Genomic DNA, 16,103 nt, shown 5'->3' with positions numbered 1-16,103 from the left:
ATCCCAAAACTAATTGCCTTGACACCACACCATAAAACCGCTCATCCTTCAATCACTTACATTTCAATTTTGAAAACAATCATCTCCACTTGCTGAAAATCTATTCCATTTCTATCTTTACTCAGTTCTGATAAAAGGTCATCAACCTGAAACATTAGCTCTACTTGTGTTTCTCCTTTCTCACCATAGATAGTGCCCAGCCTGCTGATTGCTCCCAACATTTCCTGTTTGTCTTCAACTGACGGTCCATCATCCACTTACATGGATGAATATCCTCCACTAACCACCCAATCATACAACTCTGCCAAATGCTCCCACAGCTTTTATATAATGCTAATTGATCTCTTCTGACTACTTAACTGAAGCACCTATGTCAATTTGAAAAAGGTGCAGCCCAGTTTCCATTGACTCATTGTCACCTCTCAGAATATTTATTATGTAACATCTCCACCATCTCATTAAGCCAATTATTGGTTAATGGAAGCAAAGTGGCATCCAAAGTGACTAACTTGACTCAGAAACCAGCTGTGAAATGTTGCATCCACTTAGACATGATCATGGTCAATTAAAATGGCCACCCCCTTGGGACACGACAGTTAAATAGTAGTCAGGGTGCAAGGGGTATCAATCTCGCCCCCGAATCAAAAGGTTGTAGATTTGTAGTCCCATTCCAAAGACATGAGCACAACATCAAGTCTCACACTCCTCAGTGGCAGTATTGAGAGTGGGCTGCCCTGTCAGAGGGCCAGTACTGAGTGCTGCTCTGTCAGAGAGTCAGTACTGAGGATGATCTGCACTGTCAGAGAGTCAGGACTGAGGATGATCTGCACTGTCAGAGAGTCAGCACTGATGATGATCTGCACTGTCAGAGAGTCAGCACTGATGATGATCTGCACTGTCAGAGGGTCAGTACTGAGGAGCGCTGCACTGTCAGAGGGTCAGAAATGAGGAGCGCTGCATTGTTGGAGGGTCAGTACTGAGAGAGTGCTGCAGTTTTGGAGTGGAGGTCAGTACAGAGGGAGTAATGCCTCTTAGAGGGTCAGCACTGAAGGCAAGATGTACTGAGGGTGTGGTGCACAGTTAGGGGTGGGGAGGGTGAGTACTGAGGGAGCGCGGCCCTGTCGGAGGGTCAGTGCTGAGGGAGCGCGGCCCGGTCAGAGGGTCAGTGCTGAGGGAGCGCGGCCCTGTCGGAGGGTCAGTGCTGAGGGAGCGCGGCCCTGTCGGAGGGTCAGTGCTGAGGGAGCGCGGCCCTGTCAGAGGGTCTGTGCTGAGGGAGCGCGGCCCTGTCGGAGGGTCAGTGCTGAGGGAGCGCGGCCCTGTCGGAGGGTCAGTGCTGAGGGAGCGCGGCCCTGTCGGAGGGTCAGTGGTGAGGGAGCGCCGCCCTGTCGGAGGGTCAGTGGTGAGGGAGCGCCGCCCTGTCGGAGGGTCAGTGGTGAGGGAGCGCCGCCCTGTCGGAGGGTCAGTGGTGAGGGAGCGCCGCCCTGTCGGAGGGTCAGTGGTGAGGGAGCGCCGCCCTGTCTGAGGGTCAGTGGTGAGGGAGCGCCGCCCTGTCGGAGGGTCAGTGGTGAGGGAGCGCCGCCCTGTCGGAGGGTCAGTGGTGAGGGAGCGCCGCCCTGTCGGAGGGTCAGTGCTGAGGGAGCGCCGCCCTGTCAGAGGGATGACATTCGGATGACACATTAAACTGAGGCCCTGTCTTCTCCAGTTGGCATTTAACAGCTAATTCTCTTCGACTGAATTGCTTGTTACCTTTGATGTGCTCCATGCAACCCACCTTCCTGTGGAACTAAGAAATTATTGGGATGGATCAATGATTACTGGCCATCTTCTTGTTGTCTCTAGGAGGTGTCAGCTGTGGCTCAGTCCATAGCACCCTCGCCTTTGAATCAGAGGGTTGTGGGTTCATGACCCACTCCCGGAAACCAAGAACTGTGATTGTACTCGAAAGGGTTGCAATCTGTGACTGTTGATGACTCGAAAGAGTTTCTAGTTGTCTCTATCAATGTATGACATTTAATACCCCCATCCTCTAGACATGCTTACACAGGGCTAGGAATTGGTATGGTTAAAATTTAAAACTTTTTTTTAAAACTTAAAGATAGTTTGTCCTGTTGTAAAATTGTTTTTTCATTCTTTCATTTATTGCCCATTCCTAATTGCCCCTTGAGAAGGTGGCGGTGAGCTGTCTTCTTGAACAGCTGCAGTCCCTGTGGCGTAGGTACACCCACAGTGCTGTTAGGGAGGGAGTTCCAGTGATAGTGAAGGAACGGCGATATACTTCCAAGTCAGGATAGTATGTGACGTGGAGGAGAACTTCCGGTGGTGTTCCCATTTATCTGCTGCCCTTGTCCTTCGTGGCGGTGCAGGTTGCAGGTTTGGGACGTGCTGTCAAAGGATCCTTGGTGAGTTGCTGCAGTGCATCTTGTAGATGGGGCACACTGCTGCCACTGTGCATCGGTGGTGGAGGGAGTGAATGTTTGTGGATGTGGTGCCAATCAAGCGGGCTGCTTTGTCCTGGATTGTGTCGAGCTTCTTGTGTGTTGTGGGAGCTACACTCATACAGGCAAGTGAAGAGTATTTCATCACACTCCTGACTTGTGCCTTGTAGATGGTGGACAGGCTTTGGGAAGTCAGGAGGTGGGTTACTCACCTCAGAATTCCCAGTCTGTAGCTCTTGTAGCTATAGTATTTTATATGGCTCGTCCAGTTCAGTTTCTGGCCAATGGTAACCTCCCAGGGTGTTGATAGTGGGGGTTTCAGTGATGGTAATTTCATTGAACATCAAGGGGAGATGGTTAGATTCTCTCTTGTTGGCAATTGTCATTGCCTGGCACTTAACAATTCACGAATGTTACTTAAAGAAATGGTTCAAATTGTTCATCCCCCGAGATGCTCCTGAGTTTAGTGTGTCACTGTACAATTCAGCTGAGTGCACTGCTAAGGTTTTATTGAATGGCGAAGTTTAATCAGTCAGACAATAGATTATTAGGCAAGAAGGGGCCAGCATGGAGCAGAAGGAGAATACTCAGCCCCTCGGGCCTGCTCCACCATTCAATAAGATCGTAGCTGATCTTCTACCTTACTCCACTTCCTCACCCGACATATCTCCATATCCCTTAATATCCAAAAACGTATCAATCTCAGTCTTGAATATACTCAACGACTGAGCATCCACAATTTTTTAGGGAAGGGAATTCCAAAGGTTCACAATGCTCTGAGCGAAGAAGTTTCTCCTCATCTCAGTCCAAAATTGCCAACCCTTTATCCTGAGGCTGCGCCGGCCCGCCCACCCGCCACCCCGCCCACCCGCCACCCCGCCCACGCCCCCGTTCTGCCTCTCCAGCCAAGGTGGAAATCCAGACTTGGAAATATATCGCCGTTCCTTCACTGTCGCTGGGTCAAACTCCTGGAACTCCCTCCCTAACAGCACCGTGGGTGTACCGACACCACATGGACTGCAGCGGTTCAAGAAGGCAGCTCAACACCACCTTCTGAAGGGGCGATTAGGGATGGACAATAAATGCTGGCCCAGCCAACGAAGTCCACATCCTATGAACGGTTTTTTTAAAAAAAGTGATCGCTTATTGTCTCAAATTCTAACTTGATGGTGGACAGATTGGCATACGGTATTTTTTTCAGGCACCATCTGGTTTCTGAGACAGCTTTGCTGAATCATCTAGCACAGTGTGCATGACTAGAGATCAATAAAGATTTTAGCTTTCCATCACAATCTGTAAAGTGAGACAAGGACAGAGGTCACATCTCTACCCAAACGGGAATCAGGATAATTGCGTATATTTCTCAGTATATTCACTGCTTCGAGGCATTATCTCTGTCCAAGAGTGGATTAAGGAGAAGAAAAGGCTTGCGTTGCCATTAAGTTACAGCACAGAAGATGGCTATTTGGCCCATTGTGACTGCTGGCTCTCTGAAAGAAGTCATACAAGTTCTGGTACAATCACATTGCTTTTATATTCTGTGCCTCCATTTATAAACTCAAGTAACCCATTTGCTTTTATTACCACCTTATCAACTCTGTTGAGTTGAACAGTAGCCTTGTGGTCATGTTACTGGACTAATAATCTCGAAACGTGAGTTCAAATCCCACCATGGCCAGAAGGAATTTAAATTAGGCTCATTAAATGAATCTGGAATTAAAAGTGAGTAACAGTGATCATGATACCATAATTATTGTTGTAAAAAACCATCTGGTTCATTAATGTCCTTTAGGGAAGGAAATCTGTCATCCTGACCCGGTCTGGCCTGCATATGATTCCAGAACCACAGCAATGTGGTTGACTCCTAGCTGCCCTCTGCAATGGCCCAGCAAGCCACTCAGTGGAATTCAAGAAGACAAATCCCCATCATCTTCTCAAGGAGAAATTAGGGAGAGGCAATAAATGCCAGCCATGAATGAACAAAATAAGGGACCTGCCTCCCTTAGGTTTGGCCTAATGCCTCTCTGCTCATCTCCACATGACCCATACGTTACGTTTCCTGGTGGCACAATGATCAAGGGTTGCATTTAATTCTGAGGATACTAGCTTGGGTGCCAGGAAGTGGGAACTTCAGTAAGGAAAGCAACAACCAAACGCAGAGTAGATGGCGATGTAAGGTGTAGAGAGATTGTATTTAAACTACATAACATTGTGGTGTGAGCACTCATCCTTTTATTTTCGTGTTCAGAAGGTGCCAGTGTGCGGTACACTCATGTTCCTCCATCTTTGGCAGGAAGGGATCATTCTGGCTTCCTGTTATGGTGTGGTGAAGACAGCAGAGACAAGGTGTTTATAGTCTGGGATCCTTAAAAGCCCGTGTCTCTCGTGTGGAGACATCAGTTGCAAGTTTCATGGTCTGGTTCGCTTGGCTCTCAGTCCCTGTTCCAGGGTCAGTCCCTGTTCCAGCTTTAGCAATGCAAGATCTTCATGATGGCTTTGCGGAACTCCACATTGAAGGTCGTGTAGATGATGGGGTTGATGACGTAACCCAGCCAGGCGCAGGCGCTGTAGAGCGCTGGCGGGATGTAGCACATCTGGCAGTGGACGTTCAGGATGTGAGTGATGAAAAACAGCAGCCAGCAGATGATGAAGATGCCTGCCAATCCGACAGAGAGAGAGAGAGAGGAAAAGAGTCGTCAATGCACGTGTGGGCCATTTGTCATCGCAACACAGTGACTCGCGAAAGGGTTCCTACCCCACTCAGCTCCTCAACCATATGGCAACAGGGCATCCATTAATTACTTATAGTTGCTAGTTCTTTGCTAAAATTCACATTACATCTCTGGCACACAAGCTTACAAATTTGGTATCATCGGTATAGAATCCGATCCTAGAACATAGCGATTTCATACAACTTAACCTATTATTCTAGATCATTGTAACACTATAGGACTCTGACTAATCTACTGAGAGTATGGTAACACTATACACAGCCAATTAGTCTAGATCATTACATTTCCGTGCAGCTTGGCCTATTGCTCTAGAACTTTGCGGTCTAGTGGAATGCAGCCTATTGTTCTAGATCACAGCAAAACCCATGAACTTGGACTGTTGATCTAAGTCATTGTGCTACAATGCAACTTAACCTATGGTTCTAGATCATTGTGCCACAACGAAACTTTGACTATTTTGCTAGATCATTTCCAGACTATGGAAGTTAGTCCACATTTATAGAGCATGTAATTTATCCTACAGCCCTAGATCATTTCAGGATCTATCCTGTTCTTATAAATCACTGAGACACAATGGAGTCTCGTCTATTGTTCTAGATGGTTGTAACTACATAGAACTCGGTCTGTTGTTCTAGATCATTATAATAACCGATAGAATTGGCCTGTTCTAGGTCATGTTGTCACAATGGCACCTAAAACATTGTTCGCGACCACCGAGGCTGTGGATCTTGGGCTATTGTTCTAAATCATTGTGTCTCGGTGGAACATAGTCTATTGTTCTAGTTTGTTCTAGACTCACCTAAGACAACCGCCAACCGTGTTGCTTTCTTCTCCTTCTGGTGGGACAGTTTTCTGTCACTGCTGATTTGGCCACTGGCACCTGTTTCTCATCCGACACCCTCTGCACTTCAAAAGCGCTCCGCCTGAAGAACCTTGCTGGCCCATCGCACTCGGGGTCCCCGGATGCCTCGATGGAGGAAGGGGCCTTCCATTTGTCACACCAACTCATTCACACTCAGGAGAAGCCATTCAGCTGCACTTTCTGTGGAAAGAGCTTCAGGCAGTCAGGCACTCTCATTACACACCGGCGAGTTCACACAGGGGAAAGGCCATTCACCTGCTCTGTGTGTGGGAAGGGATTCACTAAGTCATCCAACCTGCTGACACACCAGCGAATTCACACTGGGGAGAGGCCATTCACCTGCACTGTGTGTAGCGAGGGATTCACACGGTCATCCCACCTGCTGATACACCAGCGAGTTCACACTGGGGAGAGACCGTTCATCTGCTCCGTGTGTGGAAAAGGATTTACTGATTCATCCTGCCTCCTGTCACATCAACAAACTCACACTGAGGAGAGACCGTTCAGCTGCACTTACTGCGGAAAGAGGTTCAGGAGTTCATCACACCTCATTGCACACCAACGAGTTCACACTGGGGAGAGGCCGTTCACCTGCTCCGAGTGTGGGAAGGGATTCACTAAGTCATCAAACCTACTGACACACCAGCGAGTTCACACTGGGGAGAGGCCGTTCACCTGCTCCAAGTGTGGGAAGGGATTCATTAATTCATCCAAACTTTTGGCACACCAGCGAGTTCACAAATGACTGCAGGGATTGGATTATTCTGTTAATCACATCCAGGACTGAATCATTCTGACAGTTCAGCTTTGGTTCTGCTGATGTTAATACCCCCGGTAACTGGGCTTGATCTTAGTATTTGTAACTGTAGCTAATTGTGTTCTAGGGGCTGCAATTTTTAAGAACTGCTGTCTGTGACCTTCCCTGTAGTTCAGGAACTTGCATTAGTCGTTAGTTCAGAACAATATTATGAACTTTTTCTTCAATCCTAAATTGATCTTTGGTACGAACTCTACAATTCAGTGACTGAAAGGTTTCACTGATTAACATCTCCATTTAGAAAGTGCTGATTAATCCTTGCTGACAATTCTTACTGACATACATATTACACACAGTGACAACTCCATTATCCACCAGAAAGAAGGGGAATGAGAATTGGTGGAGAATCAAGAGTCCCCAAATATTACCCCTCCCGTCTGGTACAGAAATCCCTCGAGTGGGAATGGAGACAAGTCCAATCCATGCCACGGGCTGTAGGAAATCACCATCTATTAACCGTAAGAAATCTTAAGTAAGTTGTTGACTATTGTAGAAATAACTCTCTTTCTTATGAAAAAAGACTCCATAGCAGCTTGGTGCTGACAAGCATGGATAGGGCTGTTGTCTGAGGACATGTCTCTAGCGCAGGCCCTGAACCAAGACATTTCTAACCCTGATACAACTGGATCCCATGACCCAGATGTAAAGCAGCTGTCTGTGTTTTTTTTAAATTCAATTCATTCATAGGATGGAGACGTCGCTGGCTCAGCCAGCATTTATTGCCCTTGTTCAGAGGGCATTTTAAGAATCAACCACATCACTGTGGGTCTGGGGTCACATGTAGGCCAGACCAGATAAGGACAGCAGATTTCCTTCCCTAAAGAACATTAGTAAACTAGATGAGTTTTTTATGACAATGATTTCATGGGCATCAGTTTTTTTTTAATGAATTCAAATTTCATCATCTGCCATGGTGGGATTCAAACCCAGGTCCCCAGTGCATTAATCTGGCTCTCTGGAATACCAGTCCAGCGACAATACCACTACTCCACCACCTCCCCAATGACTGTGTAAAGGTTAACACAGGCTCTTGAGAGGAAAAAAAATCTCTTTGACTAGGAACAAAATTCCATACTGATCCATATTGGCTCCAGTACAACACCCACACTTTGGCACACACCAGCAAACTGTTGAGAAGAGACCGCTGCCATCAGCCACAGAGCCCAGCACTTACTCTGCATCATCCATCTGTTTGTTCTCCGGGACAGTAAACTGTTCTCACTCCTTCAGCTTCAAGGGTCTCTTTCTGAAAGGGCTCCAGCCATGAGTCTGTAGCATGTGGGGTGTTTATGACACTATGGCAATGACCTGGGACAAGTTGTTTCAACATTCCCATAGGTCCACGAACAGACCCGTGATAACTCCACTAGCACCCACGAAGAGGAAGACCCTTGCCTGGCCAGAAATCTGGACCATCCAGGAACTTCATGCCAGAAAGGGATGACCCGGTGCATTGTCCTAATTGTAACCGCCTGGGCCACTATGCCCGTCACTGTCACGATAGGTGCAGTAAGGAGACTGACATTAACAGTGAGTCCTGCTTTCCCCCTCCCCCTGCACAGGTGAGTCCTGATCCTGTTGATCAGTGGCTGGAAAGAACGGAGGCAGCGATAGAGACTGCCTCTAGGTGAATTAGTAATAGAGTTTTGCTGGCTGTCACAGTGTATCAGGTACCCCAGGCACATATCTCCAGACTCCCAGTGACTTCAGCAGGGCTCCCACAGAGTTGTTTCCCCTCTCTGACAGATAGTGGGAGACCGGTATTCTGCACTATTGATAATGAAGGCCATCAATAATTCACGATCTTCCTCCTGACCCCATGAAAGGTGTGCCCCAAGTTTTATCAGGCTTTGCAGAGGAGTACGAACCCGTCACCTCTGATGATCCTGAGGTCCAGGCAGTTCTCGAATCTGTGCCAGGTGCATTCACACTGTTGTGGAGACAAGACCAAACCGGAAGATATTAGCAGACTGATACATCCTCCCATGAAGAAGTGTCCTTACCCTGCTGAGAGTATACCATACATTCGAAACACCGTCCAGTCATTGTTAATGCAGGGCATTGCTCGCAAATCTCAAAGATTCAAAAATTCTTTCAAGGAAGAAGCTAAAAAATTTGGAACCAATTGGCATTTAAGCGAAAATGCCACCAACTTAGGTGCTGAGAGAAGTGAAACGTTATAATTACTCAGTGAAAGTAAATCTTTAAGTACGAATTACAATGCACTTGTACAATTGTAACAGGCATTGAAAGGTTTGCTTCATGGAAGAAACACTTTAGGTTTCAAGTCATGTTTCAGAGTTGAAACATAACCAGTGGGAAGTTCCACCTCCTTTAACTCTTGTTGGTCTAAGAAGGTTGAATCTTTTGTTTAACAGTAAAAGCTAACTTTTTAAATTTTATTTTTCCTCAGTTTTAACACAGTCATTTGGAAAAATACCTGAAGAGAGAATCAAACAAAAGAATAAAATTTGGGCAAAGATAAAAAAAAAATGATTAGAAAAATAAGTTTAAAATGGTAGTTTCATTTATCTTTGATCTGAAGAAGTTATGGAACGTTTCCACAATTGTGCACATTTGAGAATGTTTGCTCTGTGCTTTTGCAAACATGCAGAAAAATTAACCCTTTCCAATGATGTGATGTTTTGAACTAAAAATTTGGCTTTATCCCATTTGTTATCTTTAAAGACAAAGTACTTGAGAATGGGAGTTATCTCCAAACTGATTACAAGTACCTAGACTTCTTTCTCTGATCCAATTACACCATATTATGAGAACATTAAATTGGATGGCAATGTTCCTCCATGGCTCATGAGTGAGATAGAATGGTAATTAATGCGATGCCCCACTGAGAATAAAAGATAGAGTAAATTATACCACCAAATGGGAATTGGAATAACCCCCTGTCCCTACCTTGGGTATACTTCAATAGAATAGATCAATCTGGTAGCCATGAACATTCTAGTGAAACTCAGAGAAGTTTAGATGGGATGAGTAAATTGATAGCTTTCTTTGTTTGTATCCTTGCCTCTGAACTCTTAAGAAAACTGCATTTTATAGTCTGGCCACTACCCAAGGCATCAGAACCATAAGCAAAGATCTTCAGTCAGATGCCCCGTTTGATCTTTCAATAAGATCACCTGAAAGTTCAGGAGTGGTTTGTATCAGGTGGAGCATATGTGGCATGATACTAACATACCGATGTGAGTGTGCAGGTGTGATTTGTAACGTTTGAAAAAATTCCGAGGAGACTGTGACCTCCAGCCATGGAGATCAGCATCCCCCTGATCCAGGACTAGTAAACCATTCTGAGGAGACTGCGACCTCCAGCCACGGAAATCAGCATCCCCCTGATCCGGGACCAGTAAACCATCCCGAGGAGACTGCCACCTCCAGCCTCGGAGATCAGCATCCCCCTGATCCAGGACCAGAAAACCATTCCGAGGAGACTGTCACCTCCAGCCATGGAGATCAGCATCCCCCTGATCCGGGACCAGTAAACCATCCCGAGGAGACTGCCACCTCCAGCCTCGGAGATCAGCATCCCCCTGATCCAGGACCAGAAAACCATTCCGAGGAGACTGTCACCTCCAGCCACGGAGATCAGCATCCCCCTGATCCGGGACCGGTAAACCATCCCGAGGAGACTGCCACCTCCAGCCATGGAGATCAGCATCCCCCTGATCCGGGACCAGTAAACCATTCCGAGGAGACTGTCACCTCCAGCCACGGAGATCAGCATCCCCCTGATCCGGGACCGGTAAACCATCCCGAGGAGACTGCCACCTCCAGCCATGGAGATCAGCATCCCCCTGATCCGGGACCAGTAAACCATTCCGAGGAGACTGTCACGTCCAGCCACGGAGATCAGCATCCCCCTGATCCGGGACCAGTAAACCATTCCGAGGAGACTGCCACCTCCAGCCACGGAGATCAGCATCCCCCTGATCCGGGACCAGTAAACCATTCCGAGGAGACTGTCACCTCCAGCCACAGAGATCAGCATCCCCCTGATCCAGGACCGCTAAACCATCCTGAGGAGACTGCCACCTCCAGCCATGGAGATCAGGTTCCCCCACCGCATATCCCCATCCATTTGTCCACACCGGGACCAGTAAACCATTCTCACCTGTTATGGGTTGTATGTTCTTTCTGCCTATTTAACTGATGTATCATATCTAAACTGTTGCTTCTTAATAAAATGCTTTAAGATCACCTAGGACTTCGACCCACTTTTTGGGTAATCTGTGACTCCCAGAGTAAAATCTTACACTCGTCCATGAGAGTAACCGAAGGTATGAGGACTGAAATAACCTGGAGTAATGATGAGGTGTTAGTTGTGGCTCAGTGATTGTATTCTTATATCTGAGTCAGGGGGTTGTGAGTTCAAATCCACATCCAGAAACATGAGCATAAAATCCAGGTTGATATTTTGATGCAGTACTGAGGGAGCACTGCATTGTCAGAGGTCCCATCTTCCAGATGAGACATTCAACTACAGCCCCATCTGCCGTCTCAGTTGGTGTAAAAGTTCCAATAGTGTTATTCCAAAGAGCAGGGGAGTTCTCCCTGGTGTACTGCTTCATATTTATCCCTCAACAAACATCACTGAACAGATTATCTGGTCAAAGTCACATTTCGATTAGTGGGATCTTGGTGTGCATAATTTGGCGACTGCACTTTCTCCATTACAGCAGTGACTATGCTTCAAAAGAACTTAATTGGCTGTAAAGCACTTTGGGACATCCTGAAGTTGTGAAAGGCGCTATATAAATACAAGTCTTCATTAACAAAGGAGAAAAAGCCCAAAAGTGGAACAGTCGGTAACAGGATATCAATCAGTCTCTTATCTTAGAGAAATCAAGGACTCGAACACTGTGTTTGACACAAAGCTGATTTATTTAACCTATATCCAGAATATTAAACTCCAACCTAGTTACAGAGATTATTAACATCAACTGAAACAAACTCCAGCTGTCAGAATGAACATGGTAACAGCATAACACATAATAACAGCAGAATCCAACTCCTGCAGTCACTTATGAACTTGCTGGTGTCTCAGCAGGTACGATGAACAAGTGAATCCCTTCCCACAGACGGAGCAGGTGAACGGTCTCTCCCCAGTGTGTGTGTCGGTGTCTCTGCAAGTGAGATAACTGAGTGAATACCTTTGCACACACGGAACAGGTGAATTGCCTCTCCCCAGTGTGAACTCGCTGGTGATTCAGCAGGATAGATGACTGAGTGAATCCCTTCCCACAGGCGGAGCAGGTGAATGGCCTCTCTCCAGTGTAAGTGCGCTGGTGAATCTGCAGATCCAGTTTGCCTTTAAAGCTCTTCCCACAGTCGGAACATTTAAAAGGTCTCGTGTCAGAGTGAACTTGTTGGTGTCTCAGCAGGTGGGCTGAAATGGTGAATCCTTTCCCACACTCAGAGCAGGTGAATGGTCTCTCCCCAGTGTGAGTTCTCTGGTGTTTCAGCAGGCTGGATGATTGAGTGAATCCCTTCCCACACACGGAGCAGGTGAACGGCCTCTCCTCAGTGTGAATTTGTTGGTGCATCAGCAAAACCTTTTTGCTTTTAAAGCTCTTCTCACAATCAGCACATTTGAAAGGTCTCATGTCAGAATGAATAAGATAGTGTGACGTGAGGTCGGTTACTTGACTGAATCCCTGCCCACACTCGGAGCAGGTGAATGGTTTCTCCCCAGTGTGAGTTCTCTGGTGTTTTTGTAAGCTGGATGACTGAGTGAATCCCTTCCCACAAACGGAGGAGGTGAACAGTCTCTCCCTGGTGTGACTGCGTCGATGAATTTCCAGCACGGACGGGGATCTGATGCCCTTCCCACAGTCGCCACATTTCCACGGTTTCTCCATGGTGCCAGTGTCCTCGTGTCTCTCCAGGTTGAATGATCAATGGAAGCCTCGTCCACACACAGAACACGTGCACGTTTTCTTCCTGCTGTGAATGGTGTGATTTTTTTTTCAGGCTGTGTAGCTGGTTAAAGCTCTTTCCACAGTCCGTGCACTTGGACACTCTCCCGCGGATGTGTGTGTGTCTCGGTACTTTTCCAGTCACGCTGATGGTTGAAATCTTTTCCGAAAGACAGAACAGACAAACATTTCTCCTTCCACATTCAATGGCCAATGATATTCAGGTCCTGATGAACCGAGTGACTGTCAGATCTTGACATGATGTTTGATTTGATATTTCCCTCTGCAAATCCTCCCATTCTAATATCCTGTAAAAGGAGTTTACAAAAGTCATCACTGTCAGTGCAGGATAGAAATTCAGAACAGATTATTCTAGTTTCTATGGAACATTTTTTCCTCTTCCTTGTTTCCTCCAAGCATGTTGCCCAATCAAACTAAAAGAAACCAAAATCAGCAACAAAGTCCCAACAAAAGCAAAGGGAACTTTCCCAGCTAAACCAGAATGCTGTTTCCAGTGTCTGAGACACTCAGTACCCTGAGGTGCCCACCAGTTGTGGAATGTACCAAGCATACCAGTGGACACTGTTACCTCTCCAGGGCCACCTGGGCACAGACAAGACCACGGAAAAGAGGTTGGTGGCCAGGGTGATTCCCCCCACCACCCTCCCCATGGGACTCACCCATCCTGGATCTACAAATGGCTGTTTCAACCAGGTCCAGGAGCAGGTCCAGGGCGTCACACTCAGTACAAGCATGAGATACTGGATATTAGAGACTGTAAGATCATACTTTGTGAAACTGGCCAAAAAACTCTGTTAAGATGGCTGCAATTTAACATGTGACAACGGACATTAAACTGTGGACAGCGTTCGATTCCGTGGCCAATATTTAGTTAAACATGGACCTGAATAAGGGAACTTCACAGGCACCTGTGAAGTTTAAACATCTCACTGTGTAAGGATGAACAGGCATGTGGGGAATATGAAGTCTCTATACTGTCGGTCTCAGAGTGCCATATCTAACAAAGGAGGATATTTGAGCTCAAGGATGGGCAGAGATAAGAATGAATGACCATTATCGACTTCTTTTGTTTCATGGTGGTCTGGACCCTAGAAGTGTTAACCCTGCAGTCTTGTGACTGGAATTAACTGTCAGTGACTGGAGTATAATACAACCTCAACATAGCAAATCTGTGTCTGAAAGACATCTGAAGCACCATGAAACATCTGAAACAACTGAACCATCATAGCTGAAAGTCTACCAATGCAGCCAAAGTACTGTACTTGTTCCAGCTTCCAACTCTACCTGAGAACTAATCTCCTGGCTGTTCATCAACAAGAGGATGCACAGTTTGATGAGAATTATTTGCTTCTAAAAGCCCTTCACTCCAACTAAAGGATCAGCTCAGCCAAGAAGACAACAGGCCCGTATTGATATAAAGACTGAGTTATAAATTCCATTTTTATAATTACGGCTTTAACTTCATCTGTATCTCTGTGTGTGAGATACTGAGTGAGAAGAGTGATTGAGATGTTGCATTTAAACATCCAGGGCAAGAGTGTGACAATAAATAACCTGTTTACTTTTAAAAATCACCAGAAAGCCTGCTGCTGGAATTTATTTTAAATTAAGAAAAATCACTCAGAAGGAAAGGAAATGACACACAAACATCCTGATTATGGACTGGAAGGGACCACCTAAATTCTGTCTGTAACAATGAGAAGATCCTCTGACTTACCCACCCGCACCCCTCCACACTGGGCAGTCAAAGATTAGGAGCCTGGGGCTGAAGTGTAACCAAAAGTTGTGTAACTCATTCCAGTAACAATACGGGGACTGCAGCCTCTCACACTATATACGTGCCCTTTTAAACTCCACCAGCACTAGGACCCGGTTGGGAACACAAATCCTGAAACCCCGCCCACTTTGTTACATCACCAATATGGCCGCACATTCACTCTGCCCCCTTGAATCAAGATGGCAGCCGTTAACCTGGGCTTTTTCTCTGGAAATAGACTAAAAGCTGCAAACGCGGGAGCTGCAGGTCCGTATTCCAGATCTGAGGGCTTCACCAGGCGTTTAAAAACCTTCCCTGTCCACCCACCGACTCCACCGCTGCCTCTGCATTTCCCTTTTCTTACCGGCTGCAAATGAGACAAAGAAGCATCTTGCCCAACCGCCATCCCTCGTGTTGCGCATGCACCCGACACTACGCCTGAGCACTACTCTCCTGAGGCGTGGATAGGGAACATTCACTACCGCTCGTAATGCTGGGTATAGAACCCGCCATCAAAAATCAAATAAGCGAATAGTCATTTTTCGCTGTGATGTCGAGATTGGGGCAGGGTATCGCAATGAATAACATTCGGATCAAATCCTACTGCATTTCTGTCTCTGGCCACCGCATCTTTCCATCTGGTCTTAGACCTTCCCCTTCTTCCTGACAGTCCCATGTCCATCACTCACCTCACCACATTTCCTCTCTTTCTCCACAAATGAAGACCAGACCATTTCAATCTCTTCTCAGCTACTTCCTTTGATGTTTCCACAATCTTCACTGACCCCCTGATGTACTGGTTCCTGATTGTATCCTTTCTTGTCACTCCACACATCCATCTCAGTATCTCTATCACATTAGTATCCAGGCATTGTTCTTCTCTTCTTGAGATTGCCCAAGTTTCTGCTCTGTATAACAAGGCCGGTCTCACAACTGCCCTGTAGATTCTTCTTTTTCAATTTCAGTGACAATTTTCTATCAAATCACACTGCACTGCACTTCTTCCAATTACTCCAACCAGAGCTAATCCATTTCCTAGTTTCCATACTTCCATCTCCTGTCATCACTGACCCCAGGTACTTGAAGCTATTCACATTCTCCAAGCCTTTGCCTCTAATCTTACACCATCACTCTGATTCTCTTCCCTGGACTCGAACTGACAGTCCATAGATAAAAGCAAAATACTGCAGATGTTGGAAATCTGAAACAAAAACAGAAAATGCTGGAAAAACTCAGCAAGTCTAGCAGCATCTGTGGAGAGAGAATCAGAGTTAATGTTTCAAATCCGAATGACCCTTCTTCAGAGCTCTTCTGACAGACCATAGATTGGGTCTTTGGTTCACTAATGTCCTTTAGGAAAGAAAATCTGCTGTCCTTACCCAGTTTGGCCTACATGTGACTCCAGTCCCACAGCAATGTGGTTGACTCTTAACTGCCCTCTGCAATGACTGAGCAAGTCAGTCAGTTCAAAGGCAATTAGAGATGGGCAACAAATGCTGGTCTTGTCAGCGACTCCCACATCCCATGAAAGAATAAAAACAAAACTA

General features: G+C 46.4%; 1 protein-coding gene and 1 long non-coding RNA gene across 2 annotated transcripts in view; both read left to right on the top strand.

Moving 5' to 3' along the window:
- LOC144696884 (uncharacterized) overlaps nucleotides 1-16,103 on the top strand; it is a 410,945-nt gene that overhangs the window by 370,063 nt on the left and 24,779 nt on the right. The window lies entirely within an intron of this gene.
- LOC144698361 (uncharacterized) lies at nucleotides 6,139-6,776 on the top strand. Its single transcript, XM_078570316.1, has one exon. It carries the CDS (start codon nucleotides 6,139-6,141, stop codon nucleotides 6,772-6,774), a length of 636 nt encoding a protein of 211 aa, XP_078426442.1. The 3' UTR covers nucleotides 6,775-6,776.

Source organism: Cetorhinus maximus, chromosome 23, assembly GCF_964194155.1.
Source record: "Cetorhinus maximus chromosome 23, sCetMax3.hap1.1, whole genome shotgun sequence".
NCBI lineage: Eukaryota > Metazoa > Chordata > Chondrichthyes > Lamniformes > Cetorhinidae > Cetorhinus > Cetorhinus maximus.
Note: the sequence above shows the minus strand (reverse complement) of the source record. Positions and strands in the feature narration are given on the sequence as shown.